The sequence below is a fragment of the Hylobates moloch genome, unplaced genomic scaffold (assembly GCF_009828535.3).
Source record: "Hylobates moloch isolate HMO894 unplaced genomic scaffold, HMol_V3 SCAFFOLD_12, whole genome shotgun sequence".
Lineage (NCBI taxonomy): Eukaryota > Metazoa > Chordata > Mammalia > Primates > Hylobatidae > Hylobates > Hylobates moloch.
The window spans coordinates 49,710,771-49,735,342 of NW_026652287.1; the positions used below are offsets into that span (position 1 = coordinate 49,710,771).

Sequence of the window (24,572 nt, forward strand, 5' to 3'; positions counted from 1 at the left end):
CGGGATTGGGTCACGCGTTCGAAGCGTGCCGCGCATGCGTGGGGTCTCGATGCCGTAGGGTTAGCTGGGCAGCAATTCCTACTCACTTTCTGGGGTCCCAAATTGGGCTTCTGGGGTAAAGGAATCCTTTGACTCCTAAGCTGCACAGGGTGCGGGGTCCTGACGCAATGGGGTCCCTAGAAACGGGTGCCCCAACCAACTGGGCTCTAAAATGAGATCTTCCTGGGCCCCATGGGGAACGGTGGTTCTCACTGAGCTGCCCCTCACAAGACGTCCTGACTTGCAGAGCCCCACCGAAGACGGGGTTCCTGATCGAACGGACCCTATGGGGCAGGAAAGTCTTGACGGGGCTCCACAGAGGACCGAGGTCCTAACCGATCTCTACGGGGAACAGGGGTTCTGATTCATGGGGTCCCACCATGGCGTAGGGGTCCTCACTGGGCTCCACCGAAGAGCAGGGTCCTAATTGAGCCCACGGGGACAAAGTCCTGGCTGATCCGGCCCCCTGGGAACGGGCGTCCCGCGTGGGTGGGCTCCGTGAGGGACGGGCCCCCAGAACGGGCAGCTCCCCAGCCTCCCTCGCCTTGCACGGGTGCCCCGCACCCCGCCTCGCTGGGCTGAACGGGGTAGCGATGGCAGGAGGGTCAACGCCTGGGATGCCCGACCATCCAGCTCCGTCCGTGGTGCTGGGCGTCCCCACCACCTGTCCCGGGGTGGGCCGTCGCCCCTCCTCTCCCGCGGGGGCCGGGCCTGGGGTGGCGCCTGGCGGGCGGGGGCGGGCCCAGCTGCGGGGGCGCAGTCGCCGGGCCGCGGGCGGCGGGACGGACGAAGCCGGGGCCCCGGGTGGCACCCGGCAGGCGGGCAGGCGGGCGCCATGGAGCTGCTCTCGGCGCTGAGCCTGGGCGAGCTGGCGCTCAGCTTCTCGCGGGTGCCGCTCTTCCCCGTCTTCGACCTCAGTTACTTCATCGTCTCCATCCTCTACCTCAAGTATGAGCCAGGTGAGCCGGGGCGGGGGGCTGGAGGGGACCGGCAGCGGGTGGCTCGGGCCGGGGCAGCTCGGGGGTCGCGGAGAGGGGAAGCCCGTGCGTGGTGGAGGGAGCGGGGGACAGGTTCAAGGATTGCATCGTGGGAATAGGCAGGCGCGAGAATCGTGGGGTTCTCCTACGCCGGGGTGAGCCCGGGGAAGAAGCCCCCAGGACGATAAAGCTGGGGGAGGGGAAGGAGAGGCGTGCGCGCGTTTAGAGGAGGGGGAACACGTGCTTGGGGGAGGGGTGGAGAGAAGGTCGGGGCTCCTGGTTGGGTCAGAGCTGCAGGCACTTGGGCAAGGGGCGCCGGCTGTGGCGAGGGTGCAGGTGGGGGTTGGTGCATCTGTTCTTGAGGCGCGCAGGTGTGACCTCCCTCCTTGACCTTGGCACGCAGATTGGGAGCGCCAGCGGAGTGTCTATATAAGGGCCGCTGCGCCGGGGGCTGCGGTCAGGCTCAGCGAAAGTGACACCGGTTCCCCTCCCCGCTGCAACTGCCCAGCACCCTCCACTCCCCTCCCTTCCCCCACGGTGCTGAATCTCCGAGCCCCCACGGGAATTCTTCCAGCCCTGGCTCCAGATCCTTTCCACTTACGGAGCAGAACCGGTCCCAGGGCTGGGTGACTTGGGGTCAGTGTCCTCCCTCTCAGCTCCAGACCCCACGCTGGGGAGGTCACAGGAGGGTACACCTTGCTTCTTAATTTTTAAAATGAGGACGAATGGCTTCCTTAGAACGTGTTCTATTTTTATAAAAGGTTCACCGTGAACAAATGTTTAAATGTTTCTTGTTCATCGTTATTCTAGCACACCAGCAACTTACTAAATAATAGATTTTAGGCTTAGAAAAATAAAAGAACCCCAAACTTCATGAGCCTTCCTCCCACTTAGATGTAAATTACCACTATAGCTCAGAAAGGAAATAGCTTTATTCTCAGATGATAAAAATAAGCGCTCCTGTTTACTAAAAACTCAAACTGAAAAGGGCAAAGGAAAAAAAGAGAATTACTGTCAGCATAGTGGTGGCCAGCCACCCTTCTTGATGTCTCTTCTATTCATTTACACCTATTTAGTTATAGACGTAAATGCACGCTCTTTTTTTTTTTTTTTTTTTTTTTGAGACGGAGTTTCGCTCTGTTGCCCAGGCTGGAGTGCAGTGGCATGATCTCGGCTCACTGCAGCCTCCACCTTCCGGGTTCAAGCGGTTCTCCTGCCTCAGCCTTCTGAGTAGCTGGGACTACAGGCACCCGCCACTACACTTGGCCAATTTTTGTATTTTTAATAAAGACAGGGCTTCACCATGTTGGCCAGGATGGTCTCGATCTCCTGACCTTGTGATCCACCCACCTAGGCCTCCCAAAGTGCTGGGATTACAGGCGTGAGCCACTGCACCCAGCAAATGCACGCTCTTATGCTAACAGGATTACACTGTACTTGCTAGGAATTTTTATTCTATTTTTGCCTATCCACATGCCAGAACCTATTTTCTTAAAAGCTATCCTGGAGAACATTACTTTGCAAAACAAAATAGGCTTTTGTCTTGTCCTAGCATGAACATGGGGCTATCTTTCCTTTCTGGGGAAGAATTCTTGGTGGTTCAGGCCAGTTCCTTGGGCAGTTGCAGAACCTTAGAAAATCTGAAACTGGCTGGGCACAGTGGCTCACGCCTGTAATCCCAGCACTTTGGGAGGCCAAGACGGGCAGATCACCTGAGGTCAGGAGTTCGAGACCAGTCTGGCCAACATAGCGAAACCCCATCTCTATTAAAACTACAAAAATTAGCCGAGCGTGGTGGCATGCACCTGTAGTCCTAGCTACTTGGGAGGCTGAGGCAGGAGAATCACTTGAACCTGGGAGGCGTAGGTTGCAGTGAGCGGAGATCACGCCATTGCACTCCAGCCTGGGCAACAGAGCAAGACTCTGTCTCGAAAAAAACAAAAAAAATAAAATCTGAAACTGAGGAGGGTTGGAGCCCTGTGGGGATGTAGGACACAAATGTCTTGAGAAAAGAGGTCTCCAAGCTGCCTGGGAACTTGCAGGAAGGTTCAAGATATTTCTGCAGAAGTCCTAGAATAAGCCATCCAGGCTCTAAGTGCCAGAGCCTGAAGGTTCCTGAAGGCTGCGAAGTGGTTTCAAACCCTGGCTATTCATGAATTCATGAGATGCTCCTGGGAGCTTTTTTTCTTTTTCTTTTTTTTTTTCAGACAGAGTCTCGCTCTGTCACCCAGGCTGGAGTGCAGTGGTGCGGTCTCAGCTCACTGCAAGCTCTGCCTCCTGGGTTCACGCCATTCTCCTGCCTCAGCCTCCCAAGTAGCTGGGACTACAGGCACCCGCCACCACGCCCGACTAATTTTTTTTTTTGTATTTTTAGTAGAGGCAAGGTTTCACTGTGTTAGCCAGGATGGTCTCTATCTCCTGACCTCATGATCCACCTGCCTCGGCCTCCCAAAGTGCTGGGATTACAGGTGTGAGCCACCGCGCCTGGCCTCCTGGGAGCTTTTAAACCCCCTATCTCCATCCCCCACCAATTGAATCAGAATATTAATCTCCCCTCCCTCAGTGACTGATGTCTGTTATCAGGGCTGAGGATACTACACCCAGTTCAACCTCCTCCCTTCATAACTGGGGAAACAGGAAATAGTGGCTAAGCTATCTTAAATACACAGTGAGCCTGTGGTCCCATGGCTGGTCAGTTGCAGCCTTGGGACTCAGCCCAGGTCTGCTTGGCTCTAAGAATCAGTACAATTGATGTGAGATACTTGGTTTCCTTAGAAAAGTAAGGTGTTGGAGGCCAGATGTGATGGCTCATGCCTGTAATCCCAGCACTTTGGGAGGCGAGGCAGGTGGATCACTTGAGCCCAGGACTTTGAAACCAGCCTGGGCAACATGGCAAAACCCCGTCTCTACTAAAAATGCAAAAAATAGCCTGGTGTGGTGGCGCATGCCTGTAATCCCAGGTACTTGGGAGGCTGAGACGTGAGAATCACTTGAATCCAGGAGACAGAGGTTGCAGTGAGCCAAAATCTTGCTGCCGCACTCCAGCCTGGGTGACACAGCCTGGCTGAGACTCTGTCTTGGAAAAAAAAAAAAGAAAGAAAAGAAAAATAAGGTGTTGGATTGAACTGTTAGTCCCAGTTTGGTATGCATGCTGGGTATCTGTAAATTTTCTTCTCAGAATTTGTGTGCTGGGCCAGCTACAGAATTTGCCAGGCCAATACAAAGTATCAGTGTGGGGCCTTTTGTTCAGAAATTAAGAATTTCATAGCCAGGCATGGTGGTGTGTGTCTGTGGTCCCAGCTACTTGGGAAGCTGAGGCTGGAGGATCACTTGAGCCCAGGAGTTGGAGCTCAACTGTGCCTGGCTGGGTCAGGCTTTCTTGAGAATCCTGAGAATGGATGAAGCTCAGAGTGTGGTCCTCAACAGAGCAGCATCAATGTCGCCTGGGAGCTACAGTGAGCTATGATCACCCCACCGCCCTCCAGCCTCGGCAACAGAGCAAGACCGTGTCTCCTAAAATAATAATAATAATAATAATAAAAGAATGTCAGCATAGGTCAGATAATCTCAGCATTTGGGGAGGCCAAGGTTGGAAGATTGCTTGAGGCCAGGAGTTCATGGCCAGCCTGGGCAACATCGTGAAACCCCTCCTCTATAAAAAATACAAAAATGGCCAGGCGCGGTGGCTCATGCCTGTAATCCCAGCTACTTGGGTGGCTGAGGAAGGAGAATCGCTTGAAACCAGAAGACGGAGGTTGCAGTGAGCTGAGATCGCACCACTGCACTCCAGCCTGGGCAAAAGAGCGAAACTCCATCTCAAAAAAAAAAAAAAGAAATGCAGAGTTCTGGCCAAGCTCAGTGGCTCACGCCTGTAATTCCAACACTGGCGGATCACCTGAGGTCAGGAGTTCCAGACTGACCTGGACAACATGGTGAAACCCTGTCTCTTCTAAAAATACAAAAATTAGCCAGTCATGGTGGCACATGCCTGTAATCCCAGCTGCTCAGGAGGCTGAGGCAGGAGAATCGCTTGAACCAGGGAGTTGGAGGTTGCAGTGAGCTGAGATTGCGCCACTGCACTCTGGCCTGGGCAACAAGAGCCAAGAGCGAAACTCCATTTCAGGAAAAAAAAAAAAAAGAGAGAGAGAGAAAGAAATGCAGAACCCCAGGCCCCACCCAGCTCTGCCCAATGAGAGTCTGTATTTGAGCAAAATCTGTGGGTGATTTGGCTCATTTCTGGGGCCCCCAGCTCCATGTGAGGAAAGAGAAGGAAGCAGTGAGTGCTGGCTGCAAAACTGAAGAAATGAGTGAATCAGTGACAATCCTGGATGCCTTCAGCCTTGACCCATCCAAAGAATCTCTCAGACCAGTACTTCTCAAACTCACCTACACACCAGACTCACCTGGGGAGATTTTAAAAATCCTTTTGGGCCAGACGCGGTGGCTCATGCCTGTAATTCCAGCACTTTGGGAGGCTGAGGCAGGTGGATCACTTGAGGTCAGGAGTTCGAGACCAGCCCAGCCAACATGGTGAAAGCCCGTCTCTACTAAGAAAAATACAAAAATTAGCCACTCATGATGGTGTGCACCTGTAATCCCAGCTACTTGGGAGGCTGAGGCACAAGTATTGCTTGAACGGGGGAGGCGGAGGTTTGCATTGAGCCGAGATCTTGCCACTGCACTCCAGTCTGGGTGACAGAGCGAGACTCCGTCTCAAAAAAAAAAAAAAAAAAAATCCTTTTGTCCTGATTGTCACCCCTCTTTCATTTAAATCAGAATTGTGGGTCAGGCGTGGTGGCTCACGCCTGTAATCCCAGCACTTTGGGAGGCTGAGGCTGGTGGATCACCTGAGGTCAGGAGTTTGAGACTAGCCTGACCAACATGGTGAAACCCTGTCTCTACTAAAAATACAAAAATTAGCTAGGCGTGATGGCGGGCGCCTGTAGTCCTGGCTACTTGATAGGCTGAGGTGGGAGAATCGCTTGAACCTGGGAGGCGGAGGTTGCAGTGAGCAGAGATCATGCCATTGCACTCCAGCCTGGGTGACAGAGCAAGACTCTGTCTCAGAAAAATAAATAAATTAATAAATAATAAATTAATTAAATAACTCAGAATCACGGGGCTGAAGGAGGTGGCTCACGTCTGTAATCCCAGCACTTTGGGAGGCCGAGGTGGGCAGATCACCTGAAGCCAGGCGTTGGAGACCAGCCTGACCTACATGGAGAAACCCTATCTCTACTAAAAATACAAAATTAACCGGGCATGGTGGCACATGCCTGTAATGCCAGCTACTCGGGAGGCTGAGGCAGGAGAATCGCTTGAACCTGGGAGGCGGAGGTTGCAGTGACTCTGTCTCAAAAAAAAAAAAAAAAGAGAGATAGGGGTTCTGCTGTGTTGACCAGGGTGGTCTTGAACTCCTGGGCTCAGGAGATCCACCTGCCTTGGCTTCCCAAAGTGTTGGGATTACAGGCATGAGCCACTGCCCCCGGCCAACCACTGATCTTTCTACTACCTCCAGAGTTTTGCCTTTTCCAGAATGTCCTATGGTTGGAATCATGCAGTATGTACCCCTTTCAGACTGGCTTCTTTCACTTAGGAATATGCATTTAAGGTTCCTCCATGTCTTTTCATGTCTTGATAGCTCACTGAATAATATTTCTTTCTTTTTTCTTTTTCTTTCTTTTTTTTTTTTTTTATTTGAAATGGACTTTTGCTCTTGTTACCCAGGCTGAAGTGCAATGGTGCGATCTTGGCTCACTGCAACCTCTGCCTCCCAGGTTCAAGTGATTCTCCTGCCTCAGCCTCCCGAGTAGCTAGGATTACAGGCATGTGCCATCACGCCTGGCTAATTTTCTGTATTTTTAGTAGAGACGGGGTTTCTCCATGTTGGCCAGGCTGGTCTCGAACTCCCGACCTCAGGTGATCTGCCCGCCTTGGCCTCCCAAAGTGTTGGGATTACAGGCGTGAGCCACTGCACCCGGCCAAATAATATTTCATAGTAAGAATGTTTCATGGTTTGTTTATCCACTCACTTCCTGCAGGACATCTTGGTTGCAGTTTTAACTTTTTTTTTTTTTTTGAGACGGAGTCTCGCTCTGTTGCCAGGCTGGAGTGCAGTGGTGTGATCTCGGCTCACTGCAACCTCCGGCTCACTGGTTCAAGCAATTCTCCTGCCTCAGCCTCCTGAGTAGCTGGGATTACAGGTGCCCGCCACCATGCCCAGCTAATTTTTGTGTTTTTAGTAGAGACAGGGTTTCACCATGTTGGCCAGGCTAGTCTTGAACTCCTGACTTCAAGTGATCCACCTGCCTCTGCCTCCCAAAGTGCTGGGATTACAGGTGTGAGCCACCATACCCGGACAAGTTTTAACATTTTTCATATGCTGTTAGGACCAAAGAAAACCATTCTTTGATCCCTGATTTGAGATCTCTGGTTTGAACTACAAGCTTTTTGAGGGCAGGAGGCTGTTGACTCCTGCTTCACCTTGTGAGGCAGAGGCTGCTATCTCCATTTTACAGGGGAGGAAACTGAGGCAGAATGCTGAGCTCAAAAGCTCAGGAGGAAAAGACTGGTGCTAGAGTCACTGAGAGACTCGGTCAGTACCCCATGCTTCATACACCTCTGATTGAATAGCACAGTGCTAGAGTGCCCTGGGGACCCTTCTAGCACCACCCAGCCATCTGCAAATGAGGCATTGACCCCTGAAAAGGGAAAGTCACAGAGTCCATTACAGGCCAGGAGTTAGGGACCCAAAGCTTCTTCCTCTCTTCTGAGGCAGAGCTGATTTTTTTCTGTTTATTTATTTATTTATTTATTTTTATTTTATTTTTTTGAGATGGAGTTTCGCTCTTATTGCCCAGGTTGGAGTGCAATGGCACGATCTCGGCTCACTGCAACCTCCGCGTCGTGGGTTCAAGCGATTCTCCTGCCTCAGCCTCCCGAGTAGCTGGGACTGCAGGCGCCTGTCACCACGCCCAGCTAATTTTTGTATTTTTAATAGAGATGGGGTTTCACTCTATTGGCCAGGCTGGTCTCGGACTCCTGACCTCGTGATCCACCCGCCTCAGTCTCCCAAAGTGCTGGGATTACAGGCATCAGCCACTGTGCCCGGACTGTTCTTGGTTTTTTTTTTTTTTTTTTGAGACAGAGTTTTGCTCCTATTACCCTGGTTGGAGTGCAGTGGCATGATCTCGACTCACTGCAACCTCCACCTCCCAGGTTCAAGTGATTCTCCTGCCTCAGCTGCCAGAGTAGCTGGGATTACAGCATGAGCCACCGCGCCCGGCTGAGGCAGAGCTGATTTTTTAAAAATCCATCTACTGAAATTTCCACCCACAGGTACTTTCCATTTCCGCACAGTTCCAGAAATACCTCTTGCGTCGTTGCTAGGCGCTAAGCAATCTCTTTGTCACCCTCACAGGCATCTTTGGAAATGACTGATATAGATCTGGTGTGGTCACCTTGTCCAAGCTTTCCCAAGATAAGCATCGAAAGTCCCATGTCCAGCCGGGTGCGGGGGCTCACGCCTGTAATCCCAGCACTCTGGGAGGCCGAGGCAGGTGGATCACCTGAGGTCAGGAGTTCGAGACCAGCCTGGCCAACATGGAGAAATCCCGTCTCTACTAAAAATACAAAAGTTAGCCGGGTCTGGTGGCGGGTGCCTGTAATCGCAGGTACTCGGGAGACTGAGGCAGGAGAATCACTTGAACCCGGGGGAGGTGGAGGTTGCAGTGAGCCAAGATCGCACCACTACACTCCAGCCTGGGCGGCAGAGCAAGACCCCATCTCAAAAGAGAATAAAAGAAAGTCCCATGTCCCAGGAAACCCCTGGGACCCAGGCAAAGGGGGATAGTTGGTCACCCTAGACAGCCTCCCCATCCTACATATGAGCAAACTGAGGCCCAGGGAAGGGAGGGACTAGCCTAAGCTCACCCAGTGAGAGGGGAATGTGTTCGTGGCATGCGGCAGTTGAAAACCTATTGGCTTCGTGGGGCTGCCCCAAACCATCAAGAGAAGCCAAGGAGTTTGGAAAGGCGAAAGGACCTGGGCTTTTTTTTTTTTTTTTTTTTTGAGGCAGAATCTCGCTCTGTCACTCAGGCTGGAGTGCAATGGCATGATCTTGGCTCACTGCAATTTCTGCCTCTTGGGTTCAAGCAATTCTCCTGCCTCAGCCTCCTGAGTAGCTGGGATTATAGCCATCCGCCACCATACCCGGTAATTTTTGTATTTTTAGTGGAGACGGGGTTTCACCATGTTGGCCAGGCTGGTCTCAAACTCAAACTTCTGACCTCAAGTAATCCACCTGCCTCGGCCTCCCAGAGTGCTGGGATTACAGGCGTGAGCCACTGCGCCTGGCCGTCATCTTGGTCTTTTGACAGTGAAGCAAACTAAGACTTGGAGGGGGCAGGCAGTCACTTGCCCAAGGCCATGCTAGAGTGAGTAGCAGAGCCAGAAGCTAGGCATGTGATGAGGTTTTGCCACGTTGCCCAGGCTGGTCTTGAACTCCTGAGCTCAAGTGATCTGCCTGCCTCGGCCTCCGAAAGTGCTGGGATTACGGGTGTGAGCCACCGCGCCCAGCCGGCATGTGACTTTTATAGCAGGGCATACACATACTGCAGACATGGGCATCTGTCCGTCAGAGCGTAACTCATGCAAACCCTAGGTCCCTACCCCCACTCCCCAACCTCGGTCCCTGGGATGATCCCAGAGGGCACAAGAAAGGTCCTGGAAAGAATTCAGTCCCTGGGAGTTATTTTTAGATGCAGAGGTATCCATTTCTGCAAAACATGGGTGCCTCACCCGACCTGGCCTCTGCACAGGCCACCAGCTGCTCTGAGGGATTAACTCTCAGCCAGTTGTGTTTTAAATAGACCCTAGGAGAGGAGCTGAAGCATTTTACCTCATACCCTAGGACCTTGGTCAATGTTAAGACGTAGGACAACCTTGAGAGCAGGGAGAAACTGTATTTTGGGCTCATAACTCCAGGGTGAGATTGGAGGAGGGAAAAGCTCATTCCAGTCCTCATCAGGAGTTAGACAAAGAAGCAATGTTCTACTTTATTTTTAAAAAAAGAGATGTGGAGAGAAAAAAGTGGCTTGTTCAAGATCACATGGTTAGTTGGTGGGGATAGCGAGGAGAGGGGCAAATGTATTGATTACTTACTCTAAAACAGGGATGTCCAATCTTTTGGCTTCCCTGGGCCATGTTCGAAGAAGAATTATCTTGGGCCTCACATAAAATACACTCACACTGACGCTAGCTGATGAGCTTAAAAAAAGAAAATTACAAAAAAAACTCGTCATTTTTTTTTTTTTTTTTTTTTTTTTTTTTTTGAGGCAGCGTCTTGCTCTGTGGCCCAGGCTGGAGTGTAGTGGTGTGACCTTGGCTCACTGCAATCTCCACCTCCTGAGTTCAAGTGATTCTCATACCTCAGCTTCCCAAGTAGCTGAGATTACAAGTGCATGCCACCACGCCCGACTAATTTTTGTATTTTTAGTAGAGATGGGGGTTTCACCATGTTGGCTAGGCTGGTCTCAAACTCCTGACCTCAAGTGATACGCCTGCCTTGGCCTCCCAAAGTGTTGGGATTATAGGCGTGAGCACTGAGCCCGGCCATAAGTGTATCATTTTGCAGCCCAACCTTTTCACTCAGCAGTAGGCTTATGCGAGTTGTCTTTGTTGATACATCTAAAACAGAGATTCTCAATCAGAAGGGATTGTGTTCCCGAAGGATAAATTTGGCAATATCTGGAGACATTCTTGGTTGTCACAGCTGTGTGGTGCCACTGTCATCTAGTGGGTGGAAGCCAGGGATGCTGCTTAACATGCTATAATGCACAGAATGCCCCCATAGCAAAAAATGATCTGACCCAAATGTCAACAGCGCTGAGGTTGAAAAACCCTGATCAAGGTCTGGTTCACTTTTCTTTCTCTTTTTATCTTTGATTGTTTGTTTGTTTCTGAGATGGAGCCTCCCTCTGTCGCCCAGGCTGGAGTGCAATGGTGCAATCTTGGCTCACTGCAACCTCCACCACCTGGGTTCAAGAGATTCTCCTGCCTCAGCCTCCTGAGTAGCTGGGATTACAGGCACCTGCCACCATGCCTGGCTAATTTTTGTATTTTTAGTAAAGACAGGGTTTCACCATGTTGGCCAGGCTGGTCTCGAACTCCTGACCTCAAGTGATAAGCCTGCCTTGGCCTCCCAAAGTGCTGGGTGAGCCACTGCACTCAGCCTGGTTCACTTTTAAATAGCTACTATATGGCACTCCACATTTTGTGGCTTCCCACAGCTTTACTAAGAGACTGTTGATTTCACTTTTCTCCTGTTGCAACATTGTATCAGTGAAACAGCTTCCTTCTCTATGTCTTTGTTTATGGTGCTTGTTTCTTTGGGGTTAATAGCAAGGAGTGGAATTGCTGGGGTCCAGGGGATGCACAGCTTCATATTTCCCTGGTATTCCCAAGTTGCCTCTAACATGGTAATGCCCACTGATGCACTTGGATTTGTACGAGAAACTCTGGCATTGATCATTATTTCCCCCTGTGAGGTTGACCAAGCTAAGAAGAAGGTAATTCCTTCTACAGAGTAGAGGGCACTACACGTTTCTCAATTAATAAATGGAACAGAGAAGGTCATTGTTGTTACAATGTCACCAGAAATGGCCAGGCCTGCTGGTGGCTCACACCTGAAAATCCCAGCACTTTGGGAGGCCAAGGCAGGAGGATCATTTGAAGCCAGGAGTTCAAGAGCAGCCTGGGCCACACAGTGAGATCCTATCTTTACAAAAAAAAAAAAAAGTATAAAAATTGGCCAGGCTTGGTGGCACATGCCTGTACTCCTAGCTACTTGGAAGGCTCAAGCCCAGGAGTTTGAGGCTGCAGTGAGCTATGATTGCATCACTGCACTCCAGCCTGGGTGACAGAGCAAGACGCTGTCTCTTAAAAAAAGTGTCCAGGCCAGGCGCTGTGGGTTCATGCCTGTAATCCCAGCACTTTGGGAGGCCAAGGTGGGTGGATCACCTGAGGTCAGGAGTTCGAGACCAGTCTGGCCAACATGGAGAAATCCCCTGTCTACTAAAACTATAAAACTTAGCCAGGCATGGTGGCAGGCGCCTGTAATCTCAGCTACTTGGGAGGCTGAGGCAGGAGAATCACTTGAACCTAGGAGGAGGCAGAGATTGCAGTGAGCCGAGATCATGCCACTGCACTGCAGCCTGGGCGACAGAGCAAAACTCTGTCTCCAAAGAAAAAAAAAGGGGGGTGGGACAGGGATCCAACACAACCATGACCCAAGGCCGGGCGCTGTGGCTCACGCCTGTAATCCCAGCACTTTGGGAGGCTGAGGTGGGCAAATCACCTGAGGTTGGGAGTTTGAGACCAGCCTGACCAACATGGAGAAAACTTGTCTCTACTAAACATATAAAATTAGCCGGGCGTGGTGGTACGTGCCTGTAATCCCAGCTACTTGGGAGGTTGAGGCAGGAGAATCACTTGAACCCGGGAGGAGGAGGTTGCAGTGAGCCGAGATCGTGCCACTGCGCTCCAGCCTGGCGACAGAGTGAGACTGTGTCTCAAAAAAAAAAAAAAAAAAAAAGAGCTATACACTTAAAAATGCTTAAAATGGGCTGGGCATAGTATCTCACGTCTATAATCCCAACTCTTTGGGAAGCCGAGCCAGGTGGATAGCTTGAGCCCAGGAGTTTGAGACCAGCCTGGGCAACATGGCGAAACCCCGTGCCTACTTTAAATATACAAAAAATTAGCCCGGCATGGTGGCGCGCGTGTCTGTAGTCCCAAATACTTTTGAGGCTGAGGTGGGAGGAGTGTTTGAGCCCAGGAAGTCAAGGCTGCAGTGAGTCGTGATTGCACCACTGCACTCCAGCCTGGGTGATGGGAGTGAAAGCCTGTCTCAAAAAAAAAAAAAAAAAGTAAAATGGTAAATTTAATGTGTATTTTACAAAAAAAAAATTTTTTTTTAAGATAGCAGGTGTAAGAATACCAGCATAAGGCTGGGCACGTTGCCTCATGCCTGTAATCCCAGCACTTTGGGAGGCTGAGGTGGGAGGTTCACTGAACCTCCTTTATCTCTACTGAAAATACAAAAATTAGCCAGGCGTGGTGGTGGCTGCCTGTGATCCCAGCTACTCGGGAGAACCTGGGAGGTGGAGTTTGCAATGAGCTGAGATTGCACTACTGCACTCCAGCCTGGGTGACAGGGTGAGACTCTGTTTGAAACAAACAAAAAAAGTTAAAAAAAAAAAAAAAAAAAAGAATACCAGCATAAGCTCATAGGGATCTTGGGATCAGCTGAGGTCAGAACAGCAATTTCTTTTATTTCGTGTGTGTGTGTGTGTGTGTGTTTTAGATGGAGTCTTGCTCTGTTGCCCAGGCTGGAGTGCAGTGCAGTGGTGCAATCTTGGCTCACTGCAGCCTCCGCCTCCTGGGTTCAAGCGATTCTCCTGTCTCAGCCTCCTGAGTAGCTGGGATTACAGGCATGCACTACTGTTCCCAGCTAATTTTTGTATTTTTAGGGACAGGGTTTCACCATGTTAGCCAGGCTGGTCTTGAAATCCTGACCTCAAGTGATTTGCCCACCTTGGACTCCCAAAGTGCTGGGATTACAGGTGTGAGCCACCACACCCGGCCCAGAGTAGCAATTTCAAAGTACTCCCAGGTGCAAGCTGGCCCATCTCTCCAAGCCTCAGTCTCCTCATGACAATGAGACTCCTGTGATAATAAAAGCCGTCACTTGGCTGGGGCACTGATGAGGATTTATTAAGTCCTAAATGTGAGCTAGTGTCATCATCATTGCCACCTCTCTGGGCATGGAGGAAAGGACTCCCACTCAGCTCTCTATTTTCTCTGTGCAACCTCAGGCATGAGTACAGCCTCTCTGAACCTTGCTTCCTCCTCTGAAACTTACGAACTGCACAGTGTTGGGTGGGCGCTCTGGATTAGGATAGGCTGACCAGAGCATATGGGAGTGAAGCCTGCCTTTGGCATGCTGGTGATGATGCAGGACACTCCTGTGCCTCCCAGGAGCAGTAGAGCTGTCCCGGCGCCACCCCATCGCATCCTGGCTGTGCGCCATGCTGCATTGCTTCGGGAGCTACATCCTGGCTGATCTGCTCCTTGGGGAGCCACTGATCGATTACTTCAGCAACAACTCCAGCATCCTGCTGGCCTCAGCTGTCTGGTAAGCCATGCTGGGCATGGGAGAGCAGAGCCAGGTGGGGGAAGGAACAACCTGGGCACCAGGGAGGAGAGAGGTTGGAGGAATTAGAATGCACCAGTAACAGCCCTCATGATGGCCCTGAATACGCTGCCTTCCGTGCCCAGCTCTGGTCTAGGCACAGCACATTGGGGAGGGGGGTCTAACACAACCACAGCTCCCTACCCCCATCCTTCACAGTTTGCCCGTCCCCTGGCACTCAGCATTCTCTCCCCAAAGGTACTTGATTTTCTTCTGCCCCCTGGACCTCTTCTATAAGTGTGTCTGCTTCCTGCCTGTGAAACTCATCTTCGTGGCCATGAAGGAGGTGGTGCGAGTCCGCAAGATTGCGGTGGGCATCCATCACGCCCATCACCACTACCACCACGGGTGGTTCGTCATGATTGCAACTGGGTGGGTCAAAGGTAAATAGGATGATGACAATGAAAAATCATCCCAGTGGAGAACTTTTGTCCAGTGGTACTACCAGGCACCCCAGCTGGGAAAGCCTTTGCTCCCGGCAAAGGGGCATAAAGACTGCAGTAGGTGTTCAAACCTCCCTGCAGGTATCAGCCGATACCTTTAGGGTAAGTGGGAAGATTCTTCTAGAAATGTTACTGTCAGGGGTACCTAAGACAGTGATGATGATGACAAAAGCCAGCATTGCCAGAGCAGGGTTTCTTACTTGCAGCACTACTGACATGTGGGGCTGGATCATTCTTTGTGGTGGGGGCTGCCTTGTGCATTGTAGGATGTTGAACAGCATCCCTGGCCTCCACCCACGAGATACCAGTAGCACACTTGTCCCCAGCTGTGACAAAAGAAATTGTCCCCAGACATTGCTAAATGCCTTCTAGAGAGCAAAATTGCTGCGGGTGAGAACCCCTTCTTCTCTAGAGCTTTAGCTATAGGAGTTCTTAACTTTTGTGGACTGTGGCCCTTTTGCCAGTGAAGCCTACAGACCCTTTCATGTGCAGAAAATAGAGCTAGACATGGTGGCTCATGCCTGTAGTTCTAGCTTCTCAAGAGGCTGAGGTGGGAGGATCACTTGAGCCTAGGAGTTCAACGTTACAGTGAGCTATGATTGTGCCACTGCACTCCAGCTGGGCAACAGAGCAAGAGTCTGTCTCTAAAAAATTAAAATTAAAAAAAATAATAATAAATAATGAAAATGTGGGAGGCTGAGGCAGGAGAATGGCGTGAACCCCGTGGGGCGGAGCCTGCAGTGAGCCAAGATCGTGCCACTGCACTCCAGCCTGGGTGACAGCGAGACTCTGTCTCAAAAAAAAAAAAAAAAAAAAGAAAATGTTGTTAGAAATAAAGAACGTTTTATAATGATAAAAGGGTCAATCCACCAGGAAGATATAACAACTATAAACATATATGCACCTAGAAACAGAGCACCAAAATGCATAAAGCAAAAATGGACAGAAGTTAGGGGAGAAAGAGATAATTCAACATTAAAAGTTGGAGAAGTGGGCCAAGGAGTAACAGGAAAGCAGGGAAAGAAGGCCTGAGCAAGTGCCAAAAACCACTGGGCACTTTATCCTCGCTTCCTGCCCACCAGATATGGGTACCCACAAAGTGCCAAGACCTAGAATCACCCTCCATTGAGCCATGGTGTCCTCAGTTATTCCTTGCTATGGGGAGCCAACCTGTGCATTATACAATGGTGAGCCACCTCCCTGGCCTTGACTCACTAAATACTAGTAGCGCTCCTGCCCCAACTGTGACAACTCAAAGTGTTTCTCAACATTGCCATATGCTTCCTTGGGGGCAAAATGGCCCCAGATGCAATTCCCTGGTCCAGTAGTATATCTCAGGCACCCAGTTGGTGCAGCAGTTCCTGGAGTGGATGTCCAGGTCTATTTAACCAATAGATTTAGGGTAAATGGGAAGATTCTTCCAGAAATTTAACCATTCTGTCTCCATTTGAGTCTCCTTATTGTCTCTTCAGGAAGCTTTTACTACTGAGCAGATTCCCCAGGGGTATAGCATCTCCCCCAAGGATGGGTGGCTTGAGAAAGATTGAGAACTTGGAGCCTTGAGGAGGAGAGAGACTGGGGGTGGGGGCTGCCTTGGAAGGCTCATGCACAGCTTGGGGTCCTGGATTAGGGGCATCAGGACAGACAATCCCAGGTTGAAGATGGGGACATGACTGATTCCTTTAGGTGGCTTTTGCTCTGAATTTGCCATATGATCCTCAGCAAGGCTCTAGCCTCTCTGAGCCTCAGTTTCCCCACCTGCAGCTGATGATCATACACCCCCAGGTTCAGTGTCCTTCTAGAGAAGACTCTGGGAGTGGAGAGACTGCTTCCTTGGGAATTCAAACAAGAGGAAAGGAGACCTGGGGGTGGTGGGCTTGTTCAGAAGCCCCCTGTCCTGTAGGTTCTGGTGTCGCCCTCATGTCCAACTTCGAGCAGCTGCTCCGAGGGGTCTGGAAGCCAGAGACCAACGAGATCCTGCACATGTCTTTGTGAGTATCCCACTCCACCTCTCCCTCCATGCCTCCTGTATGTCTGGGTGCCTGACCCTGAGTTGGATGCTGCTGATAACTTAGAGAGGCCTCAACCCTTGACTCTGCCTTTCAGGAGCTTTCAGAGGCTATGACTGGGGAAGCTCAAAGCAGAGCCATAGCTCTGCTCAGTGTGGAGGTTGGGGAGGGCAGAGCTGCAGGAAGGAGGCAATACCTGATTGGGGTTTTGAAGAGTGAGCAGGAGTTCACTGGCCGAGAAGGAGCCTCCCAACAGAGGCCAGCATCTCTGCCAACTGTCAAATCACAGAAGAGCAGCAATACTGCTGGGTGTGCGGGGTCAGGGTACAGGGTATGCATGGGATATGGAGTGTGCATTGGGAGCGTATCTGGAGCTAAGTGGACAAGGCCAGGTGGCAGCATCCAAGACCCAATGCAGGATCCCACATTGCATTTAGCTTAATGCTTTTTTTTTTTTTTTTGAGACAGAGTCTTGCTCTGTCGCCCAGGCTTGAGTACACTGGCATGATCTCTGCTCACTGCAACCTCCACCTCCCAGGTTCAAGAGTTTCTCGTGCCTCAGCCTCCCGAGTACCTGGGATTACAGGCATGCGCCACCATGCCTGGCTAATTTTTGTATTTTGAGTAGAGATGGGGTTTCACCATGTTGGTCAGGCTGGTCTGGAACTCCTGACCTCAAGTGATCTGCCCACCTCGGCCTCCCAAAGTGCTGAGATTACAGGCGTGAGCCACCCTGCCCCGGATAGTTTAGTGCATTTTTAAAAGACCTTGTTGGGGGCCGGGTGTGGTGGCTCACACCTGTAATCTCTGCACTTCGGGAGGCCAAGGCTGGAGGATTGCTTGAGTCCAGGAGTTCAAGACAAGCCTGGGCAACATAGCGAGACTTCTTCTATTTAAAAAAAAGTTAAATTAGCTAGGCATGGTGGGATGCACTTGTGGTCCCAGCTACCCAGGAGGCTGAAACAGGAAGATTACTTGAGCCCAGGAATTTGAGGCTTCAGTAAGCTAGGATCATGCCACTGTATTCCAGCTTGGGTGGCAGAGCAAGACCTTGTCTCAAAAAAAAAAGTGGGGGAGGATCATGGGATCATGCATATAAATCACCTGGCCCTGGAACCTGGTGAGTGCTTTGGAAATATTAGGTAGAATTACCATCATTAGGCTGGGCACGGTGGCTCACGCCTATAGTCCCAGCACTTTGGGAGGCTGAGGTGGGCAGATCACCTGAGGTTGGCAGTTTGAGACCAGCCTGACCAACATAGAGAAACCCCATTTCTACTAAAAATACAAAATTAGCCGGGTGTGGTGGTGCATGCCTGTAATCCCAGCTACTTTGGAGGCTGAGGCAAGAGAATCGCTTGAATCTGGGAGGCGGAGGTTGCAGTGAGCCTAGATCACGCTATTGAACCCCAGCCTGGGCAGCAAGAGCAAAATTCCATCTAAAAAAAAAAAAAATTAGCTAGGGGTGGTGGCATGCCTATAGTCCCAGCTACATGGGAGGCTGAGGTAGGAGAACCGCTTGAACCTGGGAGGCAGAGGTTGCTGTGATCCGAGATTGTGCCACTGCACTTCAGCCTGGGCAATAGAGCAAAACTCTGTCTCAAAGAGAGAGAGAGAGAGAGAGAGAGAGAAAGGAAGGATTATTAAATACATGCAGTGAAGCTGGGCATGGTGGCTCATCCCTGTAATCCCAGCTATTCAGGAAGCTGAGGTAGGAGGATTGCTTGAAACCAGGAATTCAAGACCAGCCTGGGCAACATTACAACATCCCATCTCTTAAAAAAAAAAAAAAAAAAAATTAGCCAGGTGTGGTGGTGCGTGCCTGTAGTCCCAGCTACTCAGGACGCTGAGGCAGGAAGATCGCTTAATCTCAGAAGGTTGAAGCTGGAGTGAGCTGTGATCACACAAGTGTACTCCAGCCTGGGCAACAGAGCGAGACCTTGTCTCAAAAAAAAAAAAAGCAATGAGAGACAGACATCATGAATAGAAGTCACAGGTCTGTCTTTTGCAACAAATAAAAATATCTTAAACCTATTTTGCAAGGAAAAAAATAAAAGTTAAGGAAAACTCTGCATGTTGTAATCACATTTTCTGGGGGAATGAGCTGATGGGGGATCCCCAAGATCATCCTGATGTTGGATGTAGAAGGACTCAGAGAACTTAGCAAAGCCATTATATTTAGGGTTATGATTTGTTACAGTGACAAGATACAGAATAAAATCAGCAGAGGCAGCTCACGCCTGTAATCCCAGCACTGTGGGAGGCCGAGATAGGAGGATTGCCCAAGGCCAGGAGTTCAAGACCAGCCTATGCAATAGAACAAGACTCCGTCTCTACAAAAAAAAAAAAAAAAAGACTTAAAAATTAAGCAGGCACAGTGGCATGTAACTCTAGCCCTAGCTACTTGTGGGGCTGAGGTGGGAGAATCACTTGAGCCTCGGAGTTTGAAGTTACAGTGAGCCATGATCAGACCACTGCACTCCAGCCTGGGTGACAGAGAGAGACCCTGTCTCTAAAAATAAATAAATACATAAATAAAATAAATAAATAAATAAATAAATAAATAAATAAATAAACAAACAAATAAAATGAAATCAGCAGGGTTGGCTGGGTGCGGTGGCTCAGGCCTGTAATCCCAGCACTTTGGGAGGCTGAGGTGGGTGGATCACTTGAGGTCAGGAGTTCAAAACCAGCCTGGCCAACATGGCAAAACCCCATCTCTAGTAAAAATGCAAAAATCAGCTGGCATGGTGGTGGGCACCTGTAATCCCAGCTACTCAGGAGGCTGAGGCAGGAGAATCACTGGAACCCAGGAGGTGGAGGTTGCAGGGAGCTAAGATCACGCCACTGCATTCCAGCCTGGGTGATAGCATAAGACTCTGACTCATACACAAACAAGAAATCAGCAGGGGCAAAACGTGCATGAGGCAGAGTACAGGAGAGAAAAGGTGCAAACATCCAGTTTTCCTCTCACAGTGGAATCACGTGGACAGGGCTTCATTCTCCCAGCAGCAATGTGTGACAACATGCATGGCATACTGCCAACCAGGGAAGCTCTTCTGAGCCTGGGTATCCAGGGTTTTTATTGTGGCTCAGAACTAGCTAACCACTTGTGTGGCTGACCTCAGTCTTCAGCCCTTCTAGAGGTCCACCTGATGCTGCATGGCCCAAGACCCCCACCATAAATTACGTTGTTACTACCTGGTGTGGCCCAAGGCCCTCCTCAGGAAAACAAAGACAGTCTTATCAAGGCAGTACATTCCAAGGGCTTAGAGGGCATATTCCAGGAGCTGGACAAAGGCCAGACCTTTCCTTAGACCAGGTTAACCCATCATGCATAGGATGACACCACCTCAACCTCCCACCTTACAATCAGGAGAAGCTGTGCTGGGTGCAGTGGCTCATGCCTATAATCCCAGCACTTTGGGAGGCCGAGCAGATCACTTGAGGCCAGGATTTCGAGACCAACCCGGCCAACATGGTGAAACCCTGTCCCTACTAAAAATACAAAAATTAGCCAGGCATGGTGGCATATGCCTGTAGTCCCAGCTACTTGGGAGGCTGAGGTGGGAGAAACACTTGAAACAAGGAGGTGGAGGTTGCAGTGAGCCGAGGTTGTACCAGTGCACTCCAGCCTGGGCAACAGAGCGAGACTCCATCTCAAAAGGAAAAGAAAAGAGAGAAGCTGGGATGGGAGCTGGTGCCAGGGCAGGGGGGTGTCTGGGCCAGAGTTACGAAGACTTGAGCCATGCAGGCACCTCCCGGTAATGACAGCTGCTCCCTCCAGCCCCACCAAGGCCAGCCTGTATGGAGCCATCCTCTTCACCCTCCAGCAGACCCGCTGGCTGCCGGTGTCCAAAGCCAGCCTCATCTTCATCTTCACCATGTTCATGGTGTCCTGTAAGGTAAGCCTTTCTCTTCCTGCAGCGTTCTTGCCTTGACCAATGCCACCCTGCCATCTCCAGGCTGGGAGTGGGGAAATTGGACACTCCAGCCTTATATGGCCGGGACAGGGCAGCCCAGAGAGGGGAGATGCTTGCCAGTAGGTCACTGGGAAGAGAGTTTAAAAGGCAGTGTCCAGCAGCCAGGACACAGGTGAGAGGAACAGGCCTTCTGTGCAAACGGCCCAGCTTGAGCCAAGGTCAAGGTGGGCCCAGTCCCTTGGGTACAGAGACCAGAGGGACAAGAAGCTGAAATGGCAGCATCAGGGAGCCGGGAACTCAGTTGGACCAGGAATAATTCTAGTCTGACAGTCATGCCTTGAGTTGACATCACCCCACCCAGGAGGGGTCTTCAGGGGCTGGGCTCTCTCCCTCTGCATGAAGATCTCAGCTCAGGGCTGTGTCTTGCCTGGGTGAGTACTCCAGGGCTGTCAAAAGGGAGTGAGCATGAGTCTCCCTGCATTAGGGGAGAAGGGAGAGGCAGGCAGATGGCTGGGATCCTGTCCTGCTATGTTTGTAGCTCTACCCCAGGCCAAATGTCTTAGTCCATTCAGGCTGCTGTATCACAGAATGCAGTGCCATAGACTGGGTGGCTTAGAAACAACAGAAATTTATTCCTTGGCTGGGCGCGGGGGCTCATGCCTATAACCCCAGCACTTTGGAAGGCCAAGGCAGACAGATCACTTGAGGCCGGGAGTTCAAGACCAGCCTGGGCAACATGGCGAAACCCCGTCTCTCCTAAAGATACAAAAATTAGCCAGGCATGGTGTCGCATGCCTGTAATCCCAGCTACTCGGGAGGCTGAGGCAGGAGAATCACTGGAACCCCGGAGGTGGAGGTTGCAGTGAGCCAAGATCGCACCACCGCACTCCAGCCTGGGCAACAGAGTGAGACTCTGTCTCAAAAACAAACAAACAGGCAAACAAAATATAAATACAAAAATTAACCAGGCATGGTGGCGCATGCCTGTAATCCCAGTTACTTGGATGGCTGAGGCATGAGAATTGCTTGAACCCAGGAGGCAGAGGCTGCAGTGACCTGAGATCATGCCATTGTACCCCAGTTTGGGCAACAGAGTGAGACCTTGTCTCCAAAAAAATGAAAAGGAAGAAATGTATTTTTTTTTTTTTTTTTTTTTTGAGACGGAGTCTTGCTCTGTCACCCAGGCTGGAGTGCAGTGGCGCCATCTCCACTCACTGCAAGCTCTGCCTCCTGGGTTTACGCCATTCTCCTGCCTCAGCCTCCTGAACAGCTGGGACTACAGGCCCCCGCCACCACGCCTGGCTAATTTTTTTGTATTTTTAGTAGAGACGGGGTTTCACCGTGTTAGCCAGGATGGTCTCGATCTCCTGACCTCATGATCCACCCACCTCGGCCTCCCAAAGTGCTGAGATTACAGGTGTGAGCCACCGCGCCTGGCCAGAAATGTATTTCTTACAGTTCTGGAGGCTGGGAAGTCCAAGATCAGGGTACTAGCCTGGTCAGTTCTGGTGAGGGCCCTCTTTCATGGTTGCAGACAGGCAACATCTCACTGTGTCCTCACATGGTGGAAGGGACTGGTTAGCTCTCCTGGGCCTCTTTATGAGGGCACTAATGTCTTTCCTGAAGGCTCCACCCTCACGGTCTAATCACCCCTCCAAAGGCCTCACCTCCTAATACCATCACCTTGGTGATAGGTTTCAACATATGAATTTGGGAGGACACAGACCTTCAGACCTGCACTTAGCACAGCTTTTCTCTGAGCCCAGGTGTTGTGGGGAATTCTGGGGGATGCGTGACCTGCAGTCCCAGTGTGCTCGGAACTTTCCAGGGGTCAACACTCGAAATCTGGCATCCTGGGAAACCTGGGATGGTCGCCCATCGTCCTGGGGGGTGCGTGCAGCCAGAGGGCTGGGTCTGGGCTACCTCCAACCTTGACTTTGATGATGTTCTCTCTCCTCCTCTCCCTACCCTGCCCTCCCCTCCTTTGCTTTCTATCTTGGTCTCCCTCTGTCTCTCTTGCTGTCCCCCTGGCCACCCCACCTCAGGTGTTTCTGACAGCCACCCACTCACACAGCTCCCCCTTTGATGCCCTGGAGAGCTACATCTGCCCCGTGCTGTTTGGTTCGGCCTGCGGGGGTGACCATCACCATGACAACCACGGTGGGTCCCATGGCGGTGGTGGGCCAGGAGCTCAGCATTCGGCCATGCCCGCCAAGTCCAAGGAGGAGTTGAGCGAGGGCTCCAGGAAGAAGAAGACCAAGAAGGCGGATTAGGGGGTGGCCCAAGGGGCACCGGAGAGAGGACCCGGACCCAGGACCCTCTGAGCTGGGAGGCTTCCTGTGCTCAGACCTATCCTTTCCTGGCCTTGACTTCCCTATCTGCAAATCAGGGTCATTGACTCACCCTCCAGGGCTGACGTGGGGGTTGAGATATGGGGATGAGGATGAAGAACTTTTGTAGAAATCGGGGTTCCCTCTTTCTCTCTGCCAGGACCCCATAGAGTCACAGCTTTTGGAGGGGTTCACAGAATCCTGGCAGCAGCTCCAGTCAAGAATATCACTGGTTGGCACTGATGTCCTTAGTTCTATTTTTCCTTCTTTAAAATTGCATCTTGACCAGGCACAGTGGCTCATGCCTATAATCCTAGCACTTTGGGAGGCCGAGGCGGGCGGATCACCTGAGGTCAGGAGTTCAAGACCAGCCTGGCCAACATGGTGAAACCCCATCTCTACTAAAAATACAAAAATTAGCCAGACGTGGTGGTGCACGCCTTTAATCCCAGCTACTTGGGAGGCTGAGGCAGGAGAATCACATGAATCCGGGAGGCGGAGGTTGCAGTGAGCCGAGATCTTCCCACTGCACTCCAGCCTGGCCAATAGAGCAAGACCCTGTCTCAAAAAAAAATTGCATATTGACTCCTGAAGAACTTCAAGCCATGTTGAGATCCATTCACTTGATGGACATTTTCTAAGTACCTGTGAGCCAGGTGCTGCCATTTCAGTCTCTTCTTACCACGCTCCTCAGTGGCTAGACATTTTCCCGTGCCCAGAAAGTCCCGACTCTTGCTGGGCGTCCCTGGACAAGTTTCTTTCCTCCTCTGAGCTTGGCACTCCTGATCTGTATAGTGGAGACCCTTGGCCCCCCACTGTATGGAAAGGCTGATGTGATGCTGCAGGTAAAAAAGGCTCACATGCTTCTAAGCCTCGTGCAGTCAGGAGGGGAGACCAGGACAGTTGGAAATTATGATTGCAAATGGCTTTGCGTTTTAGATCATTCGTGTGTGTGGATCAGAGAAACGCACAGGTTCCCTGGCACAAAGGAAGCCCTCAGTAGACACGTCTAGGGCAGGCTTGAGATACCAGATGGTGTGAAAGGCTTATGATCTGCTCGTCTCAGGCTCCCCCTAAACCAAAGAAATGGAGCCAGCTGGGTGGGGTTCCACAATCCAGCTCTATCAAGGGGCTCTGAGTGTGCACAGTTGGGACCTGGATGTATCAGGTCTCCCTCAGGCTGGAGTCCATTGTCACTCATTCAGCCATTGAACAAACATACAGATGCTTATCTGCTCTGTGCTCAGCCTTGTGCTGCTGCTGGGTGGGCCAGGAACCTGCTTCAGTGTGAGAGAGGTGGATGATATTATAGCTGAAAGGCCCCTCCTGGTCACCCTCATCTCAGCCTAGGTCACCAGGATGTCTGAGAGGGGTGGGTGCATGGGACGGGCATGGCCAGTCTCAGGTGAGGTTTGGGCCCAGACCTCGTTGGAGTCCCAGATGTTGCCAGGCTGTTGGAAAAGTGCCTTGTTCCTGTGATGCCTGGGAGTTAGGTGGGTCCTGGGGAGGTTTCATCCTCTTGCTTGTCCACCGCAGCTCGGCGTGGAGGGGCAGCCAATAAATCATTGTGAATGAACCCTCATGGCTTGTCTGATTCAT

General features: G+C 51.1%; 1 protein-coding gene across 1 annotated transcript; it reads left to right on the top strand.

Annotated features, from left to right (window-relative positions):
- Positions 1 to 50: 50 nt before the first annotated feature.
- Positions 51 to 24,572, top strand: TMEM38A (transmembrane protein 38A). The gene is made up of 6 exons (XM_032170050.2): positions 51 to 998; positions 14,055 to 14,211; positions 14,467 to 14,651; positions 16,615 to 16,702; positions 20,508 to 20,625; positions 22,689 to 24,572. The coding sequence occupies exons 1-6, from the start codon at positions 875 to 877 to the stop codon at positions 22,914 to 22,916; spliced, it is 900 nt and encodes a 299-aa protein (XP_032025941.1). The 5' UTR covers positions 51 to 874; the 3' UTR covers positions 22,917 to 24,572.